This window comes from Vespa mandarinia, chromosome 13, assembly GCF_050613455.1.
Source record: "Vespa mandarinia isolate Hongniang chromosome 13, ASM5061345v1, whole genome shotgun sequence".
Taxonomy (NCBI): domain Eukaryota; kingdom Metazoa; phylum Arthropoda; class Insecta; order Hymenoptera; family Vespidae; genus Vespa; species Vespa mandarinia.
The window spans coordinates 824,397-846,459 of NC_140822.1; the positions used below are offsets into that span (position 1 = coordinate 824,397).

General features: G+C 38.1%; 3 protein-coding genes across 5 annotated transcripts; 2 read left to right on the forward strand and 1 right to left on the reverse strand.

The window, feature by feature from the left end:
• The first annotated feature begins 2,963 nt into the window (after window positions 1-2,963).
• On the forward strand, window positions 2,964-12,292 carry LOC118444154 (uncharacterized protein C15orf61 homolog). Of its 2 annotated transcripts, none has more exons than XM_035872151.2 (4): window positions 2,964-3,121; window positions 3,739-3,936; window positions 4,335-4,578; window positions 12,152-12,292. In XM_035872151.2, exons 2-4 carry the CDS (start codon window positions 3,826-3,828, stop codon window positions 12,220-12,222), a joined length of 426 nt encoding a protein of 141 aa, XP_035728044.1. In that variant the 5' UTR covers window positions 2,964-3,121; window positions 3,739-3,825; the 3' UTR covers window positions 12,223-12,292. The 2 variants fall into 2 exon arrangements, with proteins under 2 accessions (XP_035728044.1, XP_035728041.1); XM_035872148.2 differs by lacking the exon at window positions 12,152-12,292 and adding an exon at window positions 4,886-5,633.
• Window positions 12,293-16,951: 4,659 nt separating this feature from the next.
• Window positions 16,952-19,581, reverse strand: mRpL1 (mitochondrial ribosomal protein L1). Of its 2 annotated transcripts, XM_035872127.2 has the most exons (9): window positions 19,087-19,581; window positions 18,908-18,994; window positions 18,419-18,611; window positions 18,120-18,327; window positions 17,854-18,033; window positions 17,672-17,786; window positions 17,455-17,573; window positions 17,287-17,384; window positions 16,963-17,196 (listed from the first exon to the last, which is right to left on the reverse strand). In XM_035872127.2, the coding sequence occupies exons 2-9, from the start codon at window positions 18,924-18,926 to the stop codon at window positions 17,052-17,054; spliced, it is 1,077 nt and encodes a 358-aa protein (XP_035728020.1). In that variant the 5' UTR covers window positions 18,927-18,994; window positions 19,087-19,581; the 3' UTR covers window positions 16,963-17,051. The 2 variants fall into 2 exon arrangements, with proteins under 2 accessions (XP_035728019.1, XP_035728020.1); XM_035872126.2 differs by lacking the exons at window positions 18,908-18,994; window positions 19,087-19,581 and adding an exon at window positions 18,736-18,894 and having other exon boundaries at window positions 16,952-17,196.
• A 448-nt stretch (window positions 19,582-20,029) lies between these two features.
• On the forward strand, window positions 20,030-21,902 carry Sar1 (Secretion-associated Ras-related 1). Its single transcript, XM_035872146.2, has 6 exons — window positions 20,030-20,074; window positions 20,464-20,560; window positions 20,651-20,770; window positions 20,853-20,918; window positions 20,992-21,227; window positions 21,310-21,902. Exons 2-6 carry the CDS (start codon window positions 20,518-20,520, stop codon window positions 21,424-21,426), a joined length of 582 nt encoding a protein of 193 aa, XP_035728039.1. The 5' UTR covers window positions 20,030-20,074; window positions 20,464-20,517; the 3' UTR covers window positions 21,427-21,902.
• Window positions 21,903-22,063: the final 161 nt, after the last annotated feature.

Here is a 22,063-nt window from a genome sequence, read left to right on the forward strand (position 1 = left end):
AGAAAAAATATAGAAAGAAAGAAAAAAAGAGAAAAGAAAAAGAAAGAAGATTAACGGTTGGATATGACGTCAAGAAGGATCGTCTGCATTCGCAGGTGCAGAAAGATGCCGTTGCAGTTTGCCATTCTTCGATTACGTTCCGCTTAAATCAGAGTAATTATCCTCATCTAGCTCGGAGTTCCGAGCTTACTGTATCGGTAATTTGCGCGATCAAAAGGCAACCATAGCCGAGGATAACGAGCGTGGAAGGTAAGAGCGTATTTTCAGAAGAGGTTTAAGCATTCCTATCTGTCGGAGGATCGGTGCTATTCGATAACACGCCGATAATTCAGGACAAACAACGCGAACAATACGTATTAGTCGTGCAAACAGGAGTAAACTCTACTCGCAGCATGCCTACTACACATAGCTACGAACTACGAACCTTTCCTCTTTTCTCTTATATACCAGCGAGAGAACGCGATCGAGATCCTATCTCACCTCGCCTGGAACTATCTTTCGATATCAATTCTTAATAGCTTTTCCATTGGCGAGAATCAAACGATCGAAAAGACCGACCGTGAAATTATTGTTTCCGAAGAAACGAGGCCATCGTTCATAACGCGATTCCATTTTTCCTCGTACAAAAAAAAAACGAAGAAAAGAAAACAAAAAATAACAAATAAAAATTTTGTCTAATCTTTTTATATCCACAAAGTTCTATGAGAACTTCCTAAAGTAATATTCATGTTCAGTTTATAAATGAAAATGATGTGATAAAAATTTGCGGTGTCGACGTAAGAGGATACCATTCTAGCTGGAAGACTTGACGGTACCAAGAAAAAAGAGACAGAAGATTCGCTCGAGTGACTCGACAATGGTGTATCCCAAGAAACGATACGCAAACCGGGCATCCTGGTTCGTTTCTGCGGCCAAGTAAGAACGAGACGCGATGTTAAAAGAAAATAACAGAACCGAGAAGAAAAAGTAAGAAATTAAAGAAGAAGAAGAAGAAGAAGAAGAAGAGAAGGAAGAGGATCCGCAGAAGAGAAACGAAATCTGCCTACGGTTTTCTCGTCTCTTCTCTAACCACCAACCGCGTCGGCAAAGTCGATCCTTGCGGTACAATGAAATGAGCAACAAAAGCTACTTCCCCTCAGGCTTTAAAAAAGTTTCATTACGTAGACGCACGATATTTCCAGCGTCCCGCTCTGCCAATGATAATAAAGACGTATTTCAAGTGTATATATATATATATATATATGTATATTACGTTCGACGTGTAAAATCAATTTCAAAAAAATTTCTCTTCATTTTCGTATCAACGATGAGTGAAATTAATTTATCTTATTAAAATCCCAATACTCTCGACGGACCTGGAAGCTGTGTCGACAAAAAATAAATCGTTTCGATTTCGTTCTCAATCGAGAAAGTGGAATTTGATGTGTGATTCATAAGACTTCTTTATCGCTGTAATATGTAACCAAGAAAAGAGAGAGAGAGAGAGAGAGAGAGAGAGAAACTCGCAACGGGAGTTGTCAGACGTAATTTTACGTTAGCAAGAAAATTGATGTTTTCACGTCGGGCTGATACCTTTCTCCTTTACAAAACACGCTTGGTGTCCTATTATTTAGACTTACTTTCAATCGAAAACAACACGTTTACGCTAAGTAAAGGATACGGGATTAGAACAATCTCACTTTTTAGTCGTTCGACAGTCTCATGCCTGAACGAAAGGGAAAAAAAGGAGAAAAGAAAAAAGATAGAATGGATTCGTACGAGAGAGTTAGAACATTTTTCACGCGCAACAACAAATGTAAGTACAACTTCGTTGGAATCAATAAATTAACTATTCGATCTTCGTAACGCCTCTAGTGGATCCACGAAATCCCGTTAAACGTTCGAACTTACTTGTGATTTAAAATTCCTTGTGATTATGTTACCGTACGTTCGTACGTATCAGCGTGTGTACCCACATACGTAAAATATCTTTCTATATAAGACACATTGTACATAGAAACGTATAAGCGTTTACGTATGTATTATATACCGCAATGTGCTTCGTGCATAATGAAGGAACGAGCAGGTCCGAACGGCGAGGTGGATGGCCGTTACATCATTTATCTCGCGGAAATCGTAGACTCGGATCAAAATAAATAACCCTTTGCCTGTATATTCTCTCCCTTTCTACAAGAACGCGTTGTGTCCATGGATATCGTACCCTCGCTCTCGGCTAATGAATCTTCTTAGTAAAAAGGTTCTGATTTTATGACGTTCCCTTCGATTGCCTTTCCAAGTGTATCCATATGCGTTCGTTGAGTTGTATCTCATACGCGCTCGTGCGTACCCGCTGAGAGATAAGCGTTTCCCTGCTCTCCCTGCGTCGGATTAGCACATCAATGTAATCCAATTTGACGTGAATGCTTCTTTACGTGCTTATGAAAGAGAGAAAAGACGTGGGATGGTAAAGAGAAATTCTTTAATGCCCGTACGTGCTAAAGCAAGAAAGTGAATGAGTATAAGGCAACCGCGATTACGCGGACCTATCTTCACCGATCCAACTAACGATATTTATAAGATATCGCTGATGGAAAACCAGTGGAGAAAATACAGGCAACTTTGCAAACGATCCTTGGGCGTGGTAGCTAACGTTCCAGATGAGATCTAAAAGATCCACGGGTTGGTTCCAGTCACGGCATCGCCTAAAGAACTTACCTGAAACAAAACGAGAAATATTTGTCACGTAGGATGCGCGTATCAATCTGTGATATCGATTGAAAATATAACGACAGGAAAGATAAAGGGAAAACCATATGAATGATGATTTAATAATGCTTTAAGAAAAAATTAAAAAACAAATGAAAAATTAAACGATATTATCGAAGTTCTTGCTCTAGATAGGAAATTTTGAAGGAGCCCGCCTTGCTCGTAGCGCGACCGAACGAAACGGCTGAACCGTTCGTAACTGTTCGTAATCGTTCGTACGGTTTTCCTATCATCGTGTCTCACGTGCACGATCAGACGGCGCACGATCGTAAGCTTCGACGAGTTTCTTCGCATCTATTGAGGTCTAAAGTCCGTTCGAAATACCCTAGCAATGTCTACACTCCGATAAGCAGAAAGGAGAATACATTCTTACGAGGTAGGTCCATGTTGTATCGTTCTCGTTTATGTCGCTAGCATCATTCGTTTCGGATCTTCTGCGCGTGTCCGACTCAATATATCGATGCGCCTGCTAGCCTAACGTAGATGGAGCATGCGCTTGCGTGATCATGCTCAAAGTCCCTAGAAAATAGGCGGGCTTTTACAAATTCGATTTACTCGGACTTCATTTGCAGATACAATTTCGAAAGCGCATATTAAATCGAAATATTAATCGTGCTTTCGAGGTCGTGACGCCTCGTCAAGTTTTATCCTTCGCGTTACTTCGACTTTCGCGATCGCATCGACTTCTCGCTAACCTTGACATTTCTAGAAGGCACAATCTCCCTCTCTCTTTTATCACGTTTATTTTCAAAAGGCTAACTATTTTATTCGAATGAAAGAAGAAACTTGTTGGGATCGTCGAGAATTTTGTATGAAATATATCCGACAAAATTAAAGCCTAGTAGGGTAATGCATAGTACGCGTACGGGGGCTAGTGAACCAGATTGCAGGTGCATGTATCTCTTATCTCGGCCATGGTGAAGTCCGTTAAGAGAAGCGTGGAAATACCATTACCTTATGGAAATACGATCGTGCTGTTTTCGAAATTTTCAGTCGTGAGCCGATAAAACTGAGCGAGAAACGCAGGAGGATGCATATTTCCTTGAAATACCTGATTCCTTAAAAGGATCTTCCAAAGGAATGATAGCCAAAAGGCCAAGAAACGTCCTAAAGGCGTTTCTTCTTCCTAAGACGACGGAATATAACCGAAGGAAAATATTTTTTCAAAGGGACAAACCACTCGCCTCTGAGGTACGAATCCTTTATCTATAGTCATTTGGAATATCGTACATAGGCATCGGATAATCAACTATTATTATTGACGCGAATAATCGAATGCTACAACACGGATCCGTAACTGGATCGTATTTTTCTTTCGCGCATTCTTCAACCTGGAATCTCATAGAAAAGATAGTTTTGAGGACAATACCCTCCTGAACGAGTAGATCTCTCTTTCTCTTACGCTCCGTTATGCTCGACCAAGCATCGTGCCAACGAGAATAACGTTGCCAAGGTGTGAAAAAGAAATGACTAACGTAACGGAGCAAACGATAGTATTTCTTACCAGTGAACGAATTCATCTTTACCATGATGTTACGTAACGACGAAGGAGAAACAAAAATCTGTTACATTTTCTATCAACTTTTTAGGTACTAACGAATTATCTTCTTCAAACGAAGGAACCACCATGGACCTCGTACTTTGTCAAATACGCCGACGTTGTCAACGATCAGAGGGGCATGTCCCACTTCAATTGGTCAGTAGCTAATAGCAATTATCACGTATTAAGGACAGGCTGTTTTCCTTACATCAAGTATCACTGTACAAGACGACCAAGGCAGGACCTTAGTACCGACGACAAATTCTTCAAGGCGATCAAGATACTTAACCTTGGTAAGCAGAACTTGTACTTACAGTACATATATATATATATATATATCTATCTATCTATCTATATATATATATATACGCATGCACCCTATATCGCGTTTGACATACCCGTGCATGATTCCAAAGGGAAAATATACTCGAAGGAACAGCCTAGAAGCAGTTTAGAAGCTTTTCCAGTTTCTTGCGAACCAGTTCCTCCTCCTCAGCCCTTCCCTCTTCCCTTTTCCCTTCTCCTCTCTTCTCTTCTCTTCTCTTCTCTTCTCTTATCGTTTATTTTCTTACCGGTTGTCATTCTTCTCGTTCGATTCAGGTATCCCTACTCTGATGTACGGATTAGCTGCAACGTTTCTGATACGACATCGAGAAATCGTAAAAACACGTCGAGGTGACATTACGATTTATTTTTTACTACCTGAGGACAAAGGCTCTCTCTATTGACCGACTTTATCTGGTTAGATACGTTTGCTTATAAAATTATTAAAATAATCTCCTCTTTAAATCGATTCGCATTGATAATGATTTTATCATCTTTATAAACTTAATGAAAATAAAATTCTTTTCCTTTTAACATTCGAACGAGAATGTTCGAATAATAATCCAAACGATTGAAATTCGCTAAAGCAATTACCGATCACGATTCGATCGGCTGGTTAGCAAGGTCCATGCGTTAGGGACAAGTTACAAGACGTCGAGGGTGTGCCAATAATGTAAATCCTATTAATACTGCCCGAGGTGAATGCGTACGAGGAACGAAGTGCAAACTTACAAAGTTATCATTAACATAGCTTTCTAATTAGCTACTCGTGTTCGCCATCGAACGACGGTGTCTATCGTTATCGTAATAAAAGAGATTTCTCATTTCCGAACGTTGACATTTCCATGTGAAAGATTAACGAGCGAACGCCTTCGATAGTGATGCACAATAATCTGTATTAATTATATACGACGTTAAGTAACGGATGATTGGCTTGTTTTACTTATAATGTATGGAGATAAGCAAAGAAATAGACACGCTTATGAAAGCGTGTGGGTCGTATGAATACTCTGGAAAATAAACACCCACGCTTTTCGTATGAACTCGGTAATGGCTAGTACACGTTGCAAGATTGAACGCCATTTATCGAAAAATCTAGAATGTCTGTTTTCTATTCTTCCTTTCTTTTTTTTTTTTTGTTTTTTTTCCCTTTTTTTTTACAAATATGTCATACGACGACTTCCTCGTCAGGAAAGAACAGAGAAATATTAATTAACGTATGGCTTTCGCTCGTCTGACATCGAGTCCCTCGACGGGACAGAGACTTTCTCCGGACTCGTCGTCTCTTTCGTAATGTCTTTTCATTTTTTGGGATAAGTATCCTCCGACCTTTCGGAGATAGTCATCGGAAAGTTACTTTTACTCGAGTCTTGTATGTCGGCATTGGGTCGTTCGATGTATAAAAAAAAAAAAGAAAAAAAGAAAAAAGGAATCACAGAAAGGGAAACAAAAAAGTATATAAATCATTCGATAGAATTGAAGAACAACTTTGGCTCGATTTTACATTGAAATCTTTCTCTCTGTGGATAATCGTGAGAAGTACTAATTAATATTCCAACGTCGTGCCGTTGAATACATAGCGGTACACCTATTGAAATTCAAATTCATTTCGAAGCTAATTAAACTCATCGTGATCTTATTTGCGAGCAACTTTTTCCGGTGTTTATTCGACAAAGAAAAATATCCTCTTGAGATAACCATGCTAATCTCGATCATTGTCATAAAAAATGTCTAAGAGGGAAGCATTTCGTTGGAACATCGCGTGCACCAAACGTCGATACTCGTGCACCTAACGTCTACGTGTCGATAGAGAGAAAGAGAGAGAAAGAGAGAGAGAGAGAGAGAGAGAGAGAGAGAGAGAGAGAGAAAGGGTGCGATAAAACGAGAAAAAGAGATGGAGAGAAAGGACGAGCTGAGCAACGAAGCGCGTCACGCGCAATTAATTTCACACGAGCTCCACGAACGCTCCATTTGCATGTCCGATTAGCCGTAGCGTTGAATTAGAGATTCTATCTGACCGTGATCAGGGCCTATTACAACATTAAATACTTTGATAGATCTCGGATTGTCGGATTTTGCGTTTGATCGTTCCTAAAAAAAAAAAAAAAAAAAAAAAAAAAGAAAAAAGAAAAAAGAAAAAGAAGAAAAAAAATTTAAGAAAATGTATAAATCAGGAAACATCAAAATGTCCGACGTAATAATCCCTCGAAGAGAACGTTCTCGCTTTGTCGCGTCGTATTTTATCTCTCGTAGGGATAGCCCGAAAACATTCTGCTGACGAGGGAGCCAAGCAAAGCAAGCTGATTTCCAGTTACCGTCTCTTATCTTCCTGGCATCGAAAGCGAGAATAATTATTGTACCGTCGGACGCAAAAATCAATGGCCGAAGACTTGGATGCACTCGAATAATTGCACTTTCCCCGAGGTAAGCCGTGATTCATATAGAAATTAGTCAGGCAATCCTTCTCGAGATCGGATCTTCTCTACGCTACCGATAGATAGCTTTATCTGGCAATCGTCGAATCGTTGCCACCTCGAGAATGCAAATCGAGTATTGATTTATCATTTTGAAATGCAAAAATGAAGACGATCTATGGCAGATGTATTTTTGAATTTTATTCTCTTTCTCTCTCTCTCTCTCTATTCTCGACGAATCGAAACGAACGCAAGTTAATAAAGACGATAAATAATCCATGCAACACACGTCCCGTTACTCGTACGTGTAGACGTATTATCGCCTATGACTGTAGGATGTTAGTACGAGTAATTGCCGACTGCCACGTCGCATCTTGCGTTAGCAGTATGGGGAAACTTATTATACGTCGGTTAATTAAGAAGAGTCGATTGCGTGGGCTCTCTCGACTATACTTTTACTTCTCGACTATTTTTTTTAATATCAATTGTAACCAGACATATTTGGGATTGTGCTTTTCAACAATTTTGTGTTATCTCTCTTGATGATTCATTATGCAATAGAATTATTCAGCGAGTATCTTTGAAGACATTGAAACGTATAAGAGAATCGAGTAAGTCGTCGAGTTACAAAGCAAAGTCTCCCTTTTCACTTCCCTCATAAACAACGATATACCTTGGCCGTTCGTGATACTGCCTATCGTGTAATCTCGGTACCATCCATTCTCTTTTATTTCCCAGTACAATGGTATACATCCGCGTGGCACTCGAACTAAGAAATAATGGCATCGTTCAGACGCGCAAAATTTTAATATTACCGGCAGATGCAACAACGAAGAAATATACAAGCAAATATGTTTGTCCGCGTAAACGTTTCGTCGCGAATAGGAAAGTATTGTTAAATATTATTAACGGGGATCTAGGTAATATCTAAAAAGGATCATATTGGACGTATAAACAGTTCGTTTGTCTCCGTGATAAAAGAGGAAAGAGGAAAAAGGAAGAGAGAGAGAGAGAGAGAGAGAGAGAGAGAGGAAGAGGAGGAGGAGGAGTCGACGTTGTTTGCCAGGGGCAGCGTCCCATTATCCTGAAACTCTGAACGTTTCGTATCTTAATCTTGAAGGAAGAAGAGACTCGCACTCGAGCCGACGTAGTAATTCACGGTAGACGTGTGTGCACGCGAACAGAACGGGGTCCTGAGAAAAGTGTTACTTCTCATACTATGTATATATCGTCACTAACATCACTACAGCTGCCACGGATAAAAGTAAAATTAAAAAAAAAAAAAAAAAAAGAAAAAAAGATTAAATCCCAATGTCCGTTACGAAGATATCCATTTCATTCAACATTCAACGTTTTCTAATTTCATCTCTTAAGTCTTCGTCTTCGATCGTTCTTCGATTGAAATGGATCAATTCTTGATGTTTAACGTATCGATATTACGTGCTCGTTTCGAAAACTGCTCATAGACATTTGCACGCGAGCTAACGATACTATAAAAAAGAATTTCACATTCAACGAGCATCGCTGACATCATCGTGTCTGGAATAAATAGTGACGATCAAACAGAGAAAACCTATACGGGATGATATTTGTAGTCTATGTTTTTCGAGTCAGACAAAAGAATCTTTGAAGCAATCGATTTTTCATGATCATAAAAATGTACCAAGGAAGCAAGAAAAATATGCTTCACATTTGACCGATTCGTAGGGTCTTATTAACGTTAATGAGAAGACGGCGAGGCTTCGTTAAGACCGTAACGGCTTGTAACCGCAAATCAATTTAGGCTTCCACAGGGAACTTCAGGAAGGCTGTAATAAAGCTAGGTAAATGAGTTCCACGCGTGTTTCTTGTCGCGAAGTTTACGTGAAAGATCGCGAATGTCGAAAAAGATTATCTCGTTAGTAACACGAACGGAATAATTTCGAGATCTTTTAAACGATCACGCCACCGTAATTTATACCAAGACGAATTGAGGAGACAGCTGGATTTGACACGCGAAAAAAGAGAGAGAGAGAGAGAGAGAGAGAGAGAGAGAGAGAGAGAGAAAGAGAGAGAGAGATAAAGAGAGGGAAACAAAGTAAAAAGAATATATTTAAAGAAGCGTCACGATAAAAGATCTCAACGTAAAGTGATGAATAAATCAAAGAACGTATTTTTTAATTTACCTTTAGATCCTAGAATGGTCTTTATTACTTGGCGTAACATGTCGTACCTACTACGACTGTCATTCGAATCGCGTTTAGTATTCTCGAGCTGGTCTCTAGCATACGTTTTGCCACACCCAAACGATCCTCTCGTATTATACCAGAGTGCAAGATACAAAAGATGTCTAAGAAAATAATAGCGAGTATGCGGTCGAACAGAAAAATATGTAAAAGATGAAATTTATTGCAAAAATATTTTCGAAAAACACGAATCCCAGATATACTCGTAAGCTCAAAGTAAAATGAACGATCTTCCCGGGGAGATAAGCGAAGGATTGTTATTTTAATGGCTCCGTCGTCGAAAGAAAGAAAGAAAGAAAGAAAGAGAAAGGAGCTTTCTTATTTTACGTAATAATAGTAATTTGATAGTCCCAAGACACACGATGCGGATAGTAATTTTTTTCTATGGCTTACGTACACACGATGGTTGAGCATCTGGGTGACCGTGGTAGGAAATACGAAGCCGAGGTCGGATTATAGAGGAGAAGATATACATCTCTTGGACCTTAAGTGCAGGAAGCTACACCTGAACCAGGCACGCTTATGCTCGACTTTAAAAGAGAGTACGTGATTCGTACGTATGATATTCCTCCGAGTATTGAATGGCAAGTATGTGTACGTAATGAGAGATAGAGAAAATAAAAGAGTGAAAAAAATTGGGATGTCTCGTTGGCAGGTGGCAGATTAAAAAGAGAAAAACGACCTACTACCCACGCTCTTTCGACTGTGGGAATTTCGTGTTCGCGAGTTGTTCGCTTCACGCTTGAGCGTCAGAGCGACTTATACCCTCCGATTCTTCTTCTTCTTCTTCTTCCTCCTTCCTTCCTTCCTTCCTTCCTTCCTTCCATCCTTCCTTCCTTCCTTCCTTCTTTCCTTCTGATCCTTCTTCGTGTCCTGCACCTGGCGCTACCTGCTCCAAGACTTGCTCCTCCTCAGTGGGCACGGTCAGTAACCAACCAATCTTTATGTATACGTACATATACATGATGCATTCTAAAGCGAGGAATAAAAGTTTCGTTCGATTTTTCTTCCATTCCAATGGGTATTTGCCAAATATGGATATATTTCGTCTGATCACAATGAAACGATAAAATATATATTCTACATCTAGATGCGTTTAAACGTAATACTCGTATAGAGCATTTCTATGGATATATGTGGTATATGTAAGAAGAAAATTTTGAGAAGCATTAAACGATCCTTACCGAACGAGAATCATAAATTTCGATCATTCTGCTCGTTCGATCGATACTTTGTTATATAATAAATCGAATGCAATAGTTCGACGAGAAGCTGGCTGCCATTCCATTCTAAAGAGTTACGATCTAATCCCATCAAATGGCTTACGATCCATCCGTCATTCGAACAGATCTAGATTTACAAGCACGAGATCCACCTGAAAGAGAGTGAGTTCGTTCTAACGGTTTACGTTAAAACATGAGTCACGGATCGGTGGCTTCCGAGAACGCTCCACCTTCTTTCTGGGGGTCTCGTTAGCTGATATTAATGATCGTCGAAGGGCTACGCGTGTTCAATGTCAACGTTACAGCTGGACACGCCGTTAACGGTAATTTCCTATATAACCTTGTTACTCCAGGAAGCAAAGATTGTTGTTTTTCTTCGATCGTAGACGGTCACCATAGACGGTCACTTACTTATAAGAAGAGAAAAAAGAAAAAATATGCATGCTCTAGAAATAATCTCAATCATTTTTCAACCTTGAATTCGTGACAATGATCAACGACTCTCTGAGCCACGCGTCGTGCTCAGACTTTAATCATCTTGGCAACGAGTTCGCCTTCGACTTCAAAAGGATTAGATCGCTGACTGTCTTCCACCGAGATACCCCTATGAATTCTATCGAAGATGCTGTTAGAAGGAATACGTTGATCTTGGTACGTGTCGACAAACGCGGAGCATCCTTTACCTTTATGTAATCTGCCCGTAAAATGATATATTTCAACATGATGCAAGAACAGCGTAGATATAACTCGAACGATTTACAATACGTTCGTAAACGAAGATCGGGTTTAAAGATTTAACGTACCGTGGTATATGATCGATGTTACCGAAGCTGGAAATAGAAATTTTTTATATTAACCATTTATCATTGTCCATCTGTTCGAGAAGTCGATTGAAAAATTAACTAATCTAAATGTAACTCAATATACGTAGAAGAGACGTAAGAAAAGAATGATCTTAAAGGGATCTCGGAAAAATGATCCATCCATTGTGGACGAGCCGAAAGAGTCGAATCCTCAGCGTCCTCACGTTCTTCGTGCTAACGCGAAAAGAAATTTTCTCGAGTCGAGCCCCCGTCGGGAATCCAAGACCGAGATCCGAGAGCTCCATTGTAATCCGACTGACAAAACGCAAAAAGATTAGCAATTTACATATTTCCAAGCGAGATCCTTGCAAATACGTGTACCTATCTACTATTACGTAGAATTGGTAGTCGAGTCCGGTCGTCGATATTTCTTATGAATACAAATTACTATCGCTAAACTCAAGGAAAAGGGCTCGGAGGTGGATCGAGCGTGTAATCGCGGAAACGTGGCTTTGAACACGACTCCTAGTACGTATGCCGTGTCCTCGGCAGACTTCTCTTCCTGTAAGGAAGCGCACAACGGAGCTAGAAAGCAAACCACGAGTTAAGCGTGTAGAACCGGAGGGCACGAGAAAGTTGAACAAGTTTTTCCGGTCTTATGCGTTACTTACTCGTACTTCAATCTCCGATCAATGCCTTTAAGTAGATCGTCGTACGATGAAAATAAAAGTGTTCGTATCTCATGGAGATTAAGACGTCAAGTTGGATATCTTGGAGTGATAATCGATACCTTTCCATCTAGGCGTACGTCTACGGATAAGTCTCTGTCGTTTCGATTACATCTCCCCAAGGAGTTTCATTTTTTTCTCTGTTAAAGGGCAAACTTTTAAAACTCGATCCAATTCATTCGAACGTCTGTGGCGTGCAGGAGCAGCTCGACTGGCCTAACCTGAACAGGTGGATGGCAGAGGTCAAACGTAACGTCGAATCGCATACAACGTACCAAGTTGCAGGAAACTAGTCGTAAATCGAGCCGAGTTCGAGTACTTCGCCGTGGGCGCCGATATAACGGTGACGGTCGGGTCGCCTGTGGCCTCCTTTCCGTCCTCCTTCCATTCCTCTCTTCTTCTCTCAGAGACACGCGCGCGCTCATTCTCCGGACTCCTCTTCATCGACTACAAGACGACGACGATTCGTCTAACTGTACATATTCGTCCGTATTATGCCGGTCTTTTACTTTACTCCGAAGACGGAGTCTTTAATATCTACGTTCACTCGTCAAAATATGTTACTTGTATTACATGCCTATTATAGATTAGATGTATAAATATACGCGCGTATGAATCATTGTTATATTACATGCCATTGGAAATAATTAGACCCTTTGGCGGTGCAAGTGCGTAAGTTATATCGTCTTCCTACGTCTAATTAACCAACGCATTTTCTTCCTCCTTCTATCAAGATGAAATAATAAAGAGCAAAGATTTTCTAATCATTCAAGTAACCATCGAAATATATTTTCTCTCTCACTCATGGACATTTCTTGATTTAATACGTCGTTGCGATCTTTCAAAAGAGAAATTAAAACAGACAGACTCATCGACGGACTCATCGGTTTACGTCAAGATGAAAGATCGCGATTCCAGCGATCGAAACGATTCCGAAAATTTCGATGACGAGTAGAAAAGTATATAAGGCCTTTTAGCTGTTTCGAGAACACATTTTTTAAATGTTAGTCTATCCAGGTCGAGTTCGTTCCTCACGTGTCTTGGAATCACTTGTCAGGAACGCGAGCCCCGAACAAAGTCTGCAATTACAGATTCCCTCGAGTTGAGAAGAACCACCGCTTGCTTACGTTCGCCGCGATTCACGCGTGCGACTCGAGGAAACAAACTGGCGTCTTGCATAACGATGACGCTGTAGAAAAATATCGGTATTTACCGTTGCGCAAGTACTTATTCAAAGAAATAAGCGCAAAGAAAAAGAATCCGACTCGTTCGAGGATGAGAGTGGACAAGCGATTAATGTCGACAACGTGGTAGAAAAAAAGGAAAAAAAGAAGAAAAAGAAAGAAGAAAATAACGGTTCAACCTTACAATTCTTTTTTTCTTCTTCTTTGTTTTCTTTTTTTTTTTTTTGTTTTTTTTTTTTTTTTTTTTTTTTTTTTATCGTCGTACAACTTTACAACGTTTACTCATTTTCAAGAAGAATCCACGGGTTTGTAACTTTCGCGTATCGTGCAAAAAAAAAAAAAAAAAAAAAAAAAAAAGAACGAACAGTGATAAAAGAGTCGACGAGTAGAAATTTCTCAACTTTGTTCTCGAGCACGAAATTGAAAAATATAAGGGCACGTTTTGCGACGTCGCGGTGCCACAATAAATCTATATTAACGAAATTAAAAGAAAAGATGCTTGTTTCGAGAAAGGAAAACAACGAGAATTAAGGATCCGAAAGTTCAATTTTGCAAACTATCTATAAAAAGCGTCTTATCGAGAAAAGTATCGAAATTTTCTATCGTTTGTAATCCGTTGTTAACAAGCTAATACTCCTTTAAGATCGTCAAAGAAGATTCAGGATCTTCTTTACGTTGATTTAGTCACGTGTTCTCGTTTCTATTATGAACCCAAGCGGGGCTTATAGTTTATGACTAATAGTTACATTGACAGACGATCAAGCATCGGCTCGCGCTAGTAATTATCGTCGTGCGTTCGCCACCTCAGGACAGTAGGTAGGTTGATAGGAAGGTTGATAGGTAGGTAAGCCAACTATTATACATGAGATATACTCGAAGTCTGGCGAATATCTTAAGACTTAGAAGGTAGACAAACGTTATGCCTTGCTAGAGCGCGTTATCTAGGTATTTAACGATATAATTGTCCGCTTCGTGTCGTGCCGTAGGGTCGAACGCGAAAAACGACGAAAGCATATCGCGAATGTATAGTTAATTAGGTACTCGATCATCGGCCAGTAAACCAACCGATTAACGAGCGGCCATTGATGCGAGAGACCAGCTACGCCGCCCTTTTGCATCGGCAATGACTATCGTAAAACTCTCGTACGTACTACATAGATACGATGTGGCTTCGTTAACCAACTAGATGAGACACGAACCGGTCTCTTATTTTCTAAAGAGCCGAACAAGAAACTTTGTCCTTTCCCTTGTCCTTACCTATTCTTTAACTATCTTTCTCATCCGTCCACATCGAGATTTTCCAATGGTTAATTTTCAAACGGCGATTCTACGATCAGATTACGCGAATCTCGGACGAGTCGAAATTCGAGATCACTGAGAGAAACTTAATAGCGAGACGTATGGAAATTATTCTCGGAAATCTTTTTTTACGATCTTATATAGCCTCCTGGCAAATTTCAAGCCGTTCTAAAACTATAGCGGATTCGAATCTTTCTCCCTTCGTTCGCTTGTTGCGATCGCAATTAGAGTTCCCGATCGGCATATAAGAAAGCCAGCGAAAGAGAGAGGGAGAGAGAGAGAGAGAGAGAAAGAGAGAGAGAGGGAGGGAAAGAGAAAAGGAAACGACAGGACAGTCGTGCCGAGGCACATTGGCCCTCGAGCTATCGTTTGCCTTCACCCGTTCTAAAGTCGAAGCAGAACTCGACTTTTATCGGTCGCCGGTCTACACGCATGACCGAATCGTTTCGTGACTTCTCCGCATAAAGAGATAGTAAGAAAGAAAAGTATCTCTTAGGTTTTACGTAAAACCTAAGATAACATTGTCTTAATAAAGTTGTTGCTACTGTAAAACGATTAAAACCTTTCACTTGACGTTATCCTATTTCGTATTATCCTATGGATTACTATCTTATCCTCACAAGTCATATTCGTAATATCTCGAATAAACGAATCTTCATTAACTCGTCAAAATATAGTAGATGAATGATCTTGTTTTTTTTTCTCCTTTATTTTCTCATCGAAAGAAAATGCGAGTAACGTCAGGACGAATGGAACGCATTAAATTCTACATTAGATTGTAACGTTTCGAGTGGGAGTAATGGCACGGAAAGAGCAAATTGAAAGCAAAGATAGCGCCAGGAGGGAAGCGATATGCCGCGAGAATTCTCATAGGGGAGCGCCGAGAGCCTATTCGACGTGTTCCTTGCTCATGAACATCCGATATTTGTGCTCGTGTGTCGACCTAGTGTATCTAAATATAGAGTCCACCTATAGACAGAGAGAAACCTACACGTTAACTTCTCTCTCTCTCTCTCTCTCTCTCTCTCCTTTCTCTTCTTAATATTATTTTATTCATTCTGAGGGACTCTCAGGTTCCCTCATGCGCGTCGCGTCGTTCGCTAAAATTTCGTCGATTTAAATTCGACCTCTCTCCGACTTGGAACCGAAATAAACCGCGACTAGTAATGTTCCGCAAGGGGAAACGTACGACGCACTTTGCACGTTCGTCCGTTTTACCTAAGAAGAAATTTAAATCTTGAAATTTATGAGCTAAGGATAAATACATGGGCTTTAATTTCTCATGCTTACCATGTCGAGTATTTTTTTACGTCCTGTATCGTCGAAGGCTACTGTCTACCGTTGTTGAATAAATCGAGCATGTCTCCTGTCGTTCGTTCTAATCGAAAGAAAAGTAATTCAAAGTTAGCTCCTCGTCGTCTTTGTCCTCGTCTTCGTTTCGTCGCGGAAAATGAAGAATATCACCAGGAACACGTAACAATAACGTAAACACAAGTCGAATGTATGGTGAACGCGTGCGCGCTTATTATGAACGCGCCTGCGTGAGTCCACTCGCGCGCACTGCTTGAGAGAAAACAAAAGGACGAAACACACGGTTCGCGTAAACTGTTCTTTAAGGATAGTAATATAAAGAGGAGAAAAAAAAAAAAGAAAAAAAAAAAAAAAAAGAGAACAAAATGAAAAAAATAAATCCGTTCCACGTTATGAGCGCGTTATGAGCGCGTTATATCCTTTTCGATAACGTTCGTGAGGAACGCGCAAACAACACACGTACACACACAGGCGACATGCACGCACACAAAAAAAGAAAAAAAAAACAGACACACTAGGAGAGAAACGTATCTCGTCCGTACAAACTTTCGTCTTTCGCACCCTCTTCGATACTCTTATGCGCGCCAATTTTGGATCTTTCAGGTCCAACTAACAACTAACTAACTACAAACTATATGTTTTTTCCCTAACTTCTCGGTAAGAATTATTAAGGCGTTAGAAAGTATCACGTGCGATAGTAAAGGAGCAGGGAGAAGCGGCGGATTTTCAACCTGGCGGACACCGACTGAGCTCTCTCGATCGGCAGGTAGCCGAGTTGGCTCCCCCTCCCTCCTCTCGCCGTCACCTCCACCAGCGGGCGCACCGTTCTCCGTTCCCTTTTCCTTCGACTCGCCGCCGCCGGTTTCTCGCGCGAACTTCCCCTTCCCGCGCCAACCCGTCGTCATTTTCGCGCGTCTGACGTATACTATTCGCGATGCACCAGCGCCCCTCGCAATCTCCTCGCTTCCGCTATGACGTATCTCCCCGATTTTCCCATTCTTTTCAATCTTATACTCTTCGTTTCTCTTATTCTGATAAATGTGAAAAAAAAAAAAAAAGAAAAAAAAAATATATATTTTTAGGATCTAAGGAAAATCATGTAGGAATGATTTTTTTTTTCTTTCTCATGACCCCATATTTTGATACGCATTGAAAGGAACAGCTATATGCCTCTAAAGTATGATCCTCTTTCGGACTTTTCGTACGAATTAATAACAAGTTTTTCTTTTTTAAAATTTATACTTATATTCTATAACTATTGAGATGGTATGACGGCATACGAGATGTCTTCTTCATCTTCCTCCTCCTGATTCGGATCCTTTTTAGAGATTGTTTCTGGTAGATATTTAGTAAAATCTACTACAAAATATTCCTTTGATGGTGGACTGAGTAACTGTGTTCTAACATACGAAATAAATCCATACTTATTATCCCTATGTCGGTTTGTTATAAATTTTGCAATAAAATTATTTTTTTCAATGTCAAGATACCTTATGATAAAATTGGTATGTTTTTTAGATTTAACGGAATTGACATCATTAATAAGGGCAGCAAAGTTTTCTTCCAAATGCTTACTATCCATATTAAGCTAAAACAAATGAAATTATTTTAGAGAAAGATTATACATTATCCACGTAATTATTGCGCTACACGTTTACCGTTCCTATAGGACACTTGATTAAGCCGTAATGTTTTTCCAGTTTATCGGGTATGGCATCATACTTAACACCCAAAACAAATTTCTTTACTAAACTTTCAAGATCGGGACTCAAAGTACCTGGATAAGGATATAAAAAAGATTTTATCTCAGAGAATCTTATAAGAAATCTAATGTTTCTTACGACATCAATTACGACAAAAATTAATATGGAAAACCTGTTTTGGATGTTGGGAATTTCTTTTTCAATAAGCCTCTAATCAATATTAATTCGGCTAAAATATCCGGTTCTGCTAGACAATATTGATAATCGTTTAAAGACAGATCACCTGCCTAAATGAGAAAGAATTAATGTGTGAAACAATAAATAAAACTAAAATTTTATAATTAATATCATTGCCTTAATGGACTTTATAAGGTCCCTCCCACCAGCCAAGGTAGCACCTGCTTTCAAAACTTGTTCTATTACTTGTGCTTTTGAAGAAAAGACCATTATATTTCTGATTTCTCCATGATCAAAATAATGAGGATAATTTACAATTCGATTAAAAGCACTAATAAACTTTCCCTTTTTCTCAGTCTAAAACACATACTTAGATATAATTAATGAAATTAATAAAAGTATATCTAATGTTAGTCTATGAGTTATAACTTTTCATTGTTTACCTCTAAATTCAATTCAATTTTCACATCGACTTGAGAATTGGGACAATTTAACATAGTGGGATGATGTGCTTCACGATAACTCTGCACTGCATCTTCTACAGTATATATTTTACATCGATGATAACGTAATATCCATACATTATCTTTTGAAATTGATTTATATTTATCATAATCCACAGCTTTCTTGAGTATCGGTTTATTTGATTGCCTGGAAAGCGTTATCAAAAGTTTCATATGTCATATCAATTTTATGCGAGAATATCGATAAAAGTGAAATATGTTAGTAAGGAAAAAGTTACATTTGTCTTTCTCTCAGTTTTCGTTCCATAAATCCAAGTTTTTCAATTTTTTCTACTTTCCGTTTAATTTTCTTAGCTTCTCTTCTTGCTCTTGTACCTTTCCTTGCAGCATAATCACGTGTTTGTATAATGAATTGGTTGGTAACTCCTATGTTGCATTTGGTTGTTGTGCAAAGATTATTCAACAATCTTCCTGCATATAACATACATTAAATAATTATGTAAAATTATAAAGAACATGTTGGAATAACATAGACGTCATGACTTTTTGCAATTTTGTTAAAAGTTTTATTTTATTATTCATCTCTTGTACGTACTTCTGATTAAGATCACATATTGTAATTCACAATAATATACTATATTGTCACTAAATATTAATAATACGTAAATATAATTAAACGATATGAGAAATACATACTTCTTCTCATTCATAAATTAATTATTTTAATTAATGTAAACTATTTATTCCATCATATATTAAAACCTTACCTACAAACATAATCGCCATTTTCTATTCCTTCGATTAAGAATGATGAGAACGATCACGTGACTAATTCTCGGCGATCAAAGCGCTATCTGTTAACGAAATTTCAAAGTTAAAATCAATGACAATTACTTCGTAAAGACTCGACGACGGAAATCATTAACGAACTACTTTGTAGAATTACATTCTTATCTCGCTTATCCTTTCAATTAAATTTTAAACGCAATAAAGAAACATCCTTCCATTGCATCAATGTGTATTAATTTGTGTAGATTATATTTCTCTCACGTATAATTATCGAGTGTGTGATAGAGATTTGTATATGTAGTAGAAATAGATAGTACATGGAATTTTTTCGAATTTTTTAAAAAGCTTCATTTTTATGTCATAAATTAGCTAAAATTATAAGTCATTAATAAAACGAGAAGCGATGAACGATCTTAATGAGAATAAGATAAACGATTTTTTTATTTGTTAATCATTAATTCAATTAACTTAATTATTTATCACGATTGAGATAATATTTCAATTGTAAACGTTAATTGTTAATCGAATGAAAATAATGCAATATGCAGTACTTATATAAATAATTGTAAAACAATGGAAAGAATTCAATAATTATCTGGACGAGGGCGGAGTAAGAGAGCTACGACGTTTAGTCGTCTGATTTCAACAGATGACTGATTTGGCAGCTGACAAAGTCGTCCGAGCTACACACACTTGTTATTGTTTATATCATCGACGAATGATCTTTGTATTTGAAGTCTATACGTAATAAGATTTTTAAATTTTAAATCGTTATACATATATATTGATATATGTACGTTGTCCATTTAAATAGTTGTACATTTAAATAAATGCGATATTGTTTAAGCAATTAAATGAAACTTTAGAGAAATCTGGATACAAATGTAAGGGCATATAAATATAACAATGAAAATATAGTATATTACTAAATTAAGACTCGATAAAGGAATAATAAAATTAGAATAATTGACCTTAAGAATCGCGCTTATGAGACGGCATTATATTTGAATAAAGATGGCCACCGGAAGTAGACGTCACCAGTGCCAACTGCCAGCCAACTAGGCTTGATCGAGCTGCACTTTTAGCAAGAGGAAAAGCATTTTTCACTGTCTCCGACGTTCACCCTTTACACTTTTTCACATTGGGTACGTCGAATTGATAGATTTCATAAATCAGTGTTGTACAAACAACTTTCCAATAAATTTGTTGTTTCGTTATAAAACAGTGATGTGTAAGGGATAAAGATCAAGAGTGTGCTGTGTATTATCGGTGGCTTCGTGCATCTGCTCTATCCTATAGTAAACGTTCATCTCAGCTTTTGTACTAAAAGACATTTTCTTGATCTTTTTTCTTTCATTTTATAATAATTCGTTTCAAGAGGTGCAATATTTTTCTAACACGAGATCACGTCGATACTTGATCGACTCGAATCTCTTTCTTTATTCAAGGTTGCAACACGTTCAAAAGTCATCTAGCGTCATACTACGTCGATTATGTACACAAAGAATTGACTTGTTATCTTCCTTTGTTGCAGTGTCATTCATTATTTAAACCATAGTGTAAGTAGCACCAATTCTCGTATACAAATATGTTTCTGTGGGATTGGTTCTCAGGAGTTTTAAGTTATCTTGGTAGGTGAATTTTAATATATATAATAATTTGAAATTGTTATTCCTTCCTTGCGACAATAGCTTTATATATGATGTATATTAAATTTTCAGGGCTATGGAAGAAAAGTGGCAAACTTCTGTTTCTTGGTTTAGATAATGCAGGCAAAACTACATTGTTACACATGCTGAAAGATGATCGCCTAGCTCAACATGTGCCTACATTGCATCCAAGTAATTTAATGTTGCAATTATTAATTTCATCCTAATGACAATTAAAACGCGGTTTTTGTAAATAATTTTTATTATTTTTCAGCATCCGAAGAGCTGTCTATCGGTAACATAAGGTTCACTACTTTTGATTTAGGAGGTCACACTCAAGGTATGTGCCTTTTTAATTTGAAAATGTTTAAACAAAAGAAATAATTAACAAATAAATTGTCACATTTTTATAGCACGCAGAGTATGGAAAGATTATTTTCCAGCAGTAGATGCCATAGTATTTCTCGTAGACGCAAGTGATAGATCTAGATTAGCAGAATCAAGAGCCGAGCTTGATGCATTGTTGGGCGATGAGCAACTCAGTACTTGTCCAGTTCTTGTTTTGGGTAATAAAATTGATAAACCGAATGCAGCATCAGAAGATGAGCTTAGAAATTTCTTTAATCTTTATGGTCAAACAACGGGCAAGGTATAATTATTATTATTCTGACGCATAAACGTAAGTATTATTTACTTCGACATTGTTATAAAAACAAATTGTTTACTTTCAGGGCAAAATCGCACGTAATGATATACCCGGTCGTCCATTGGAATTATTTATGTGTTCGGTATTAAAAAAGCAAGGTTACGGCGAGGGCTTCCGTTGGCTCGCTCAGTATATCGACTGAATGCACATAATAATCGAAACACTCTGATTCCTAGCAGTTTCAAACTCATTTCCCTTTCCTCTGTTTCATTGTGGATAACGGTATTAAAACGATAGGACATTATCCTTACACGTATTGAACAGTGGAAAAGGAATATGTTTAATACTACAAACTGCAGTAACAGATTCGAGACAGTGCACATAAAAAAGAAAGAAAAAAAAAAAAAAAAAAAAAAAAAAAAAAAAAAAAAAAAAAACAAAAAAGACGAATATTCTTGGAAACATAACAGAACGAGCAAGCGCGATAGGACTGATTTCTTTGATATGATAATATCGTATGGTGACGTACATTCTTATTTTACGTTTGCAAGCGATTTTTAGTTCCATACAAATTCCTGGAATTTATCATTCTCCAATTAATATTATTAGATCCACGTACACGCTGAACACCAATCTGAACATTTTGATAAATAAAAATAATAAAAATTCTAATCGCAAGTGTTGCCAAATTCCTTTGTTCTATTGCGACAGTATGGTATTTCGATTTTTACTGAAATTATTTACTATGAATATACAGAAGAATTTTTAAGCAATCGGGCAGCCTCTTATCTTTTATTCTCTTTATCGTGTCTTCATATTATTCTTTAAAGTGCTTTTCT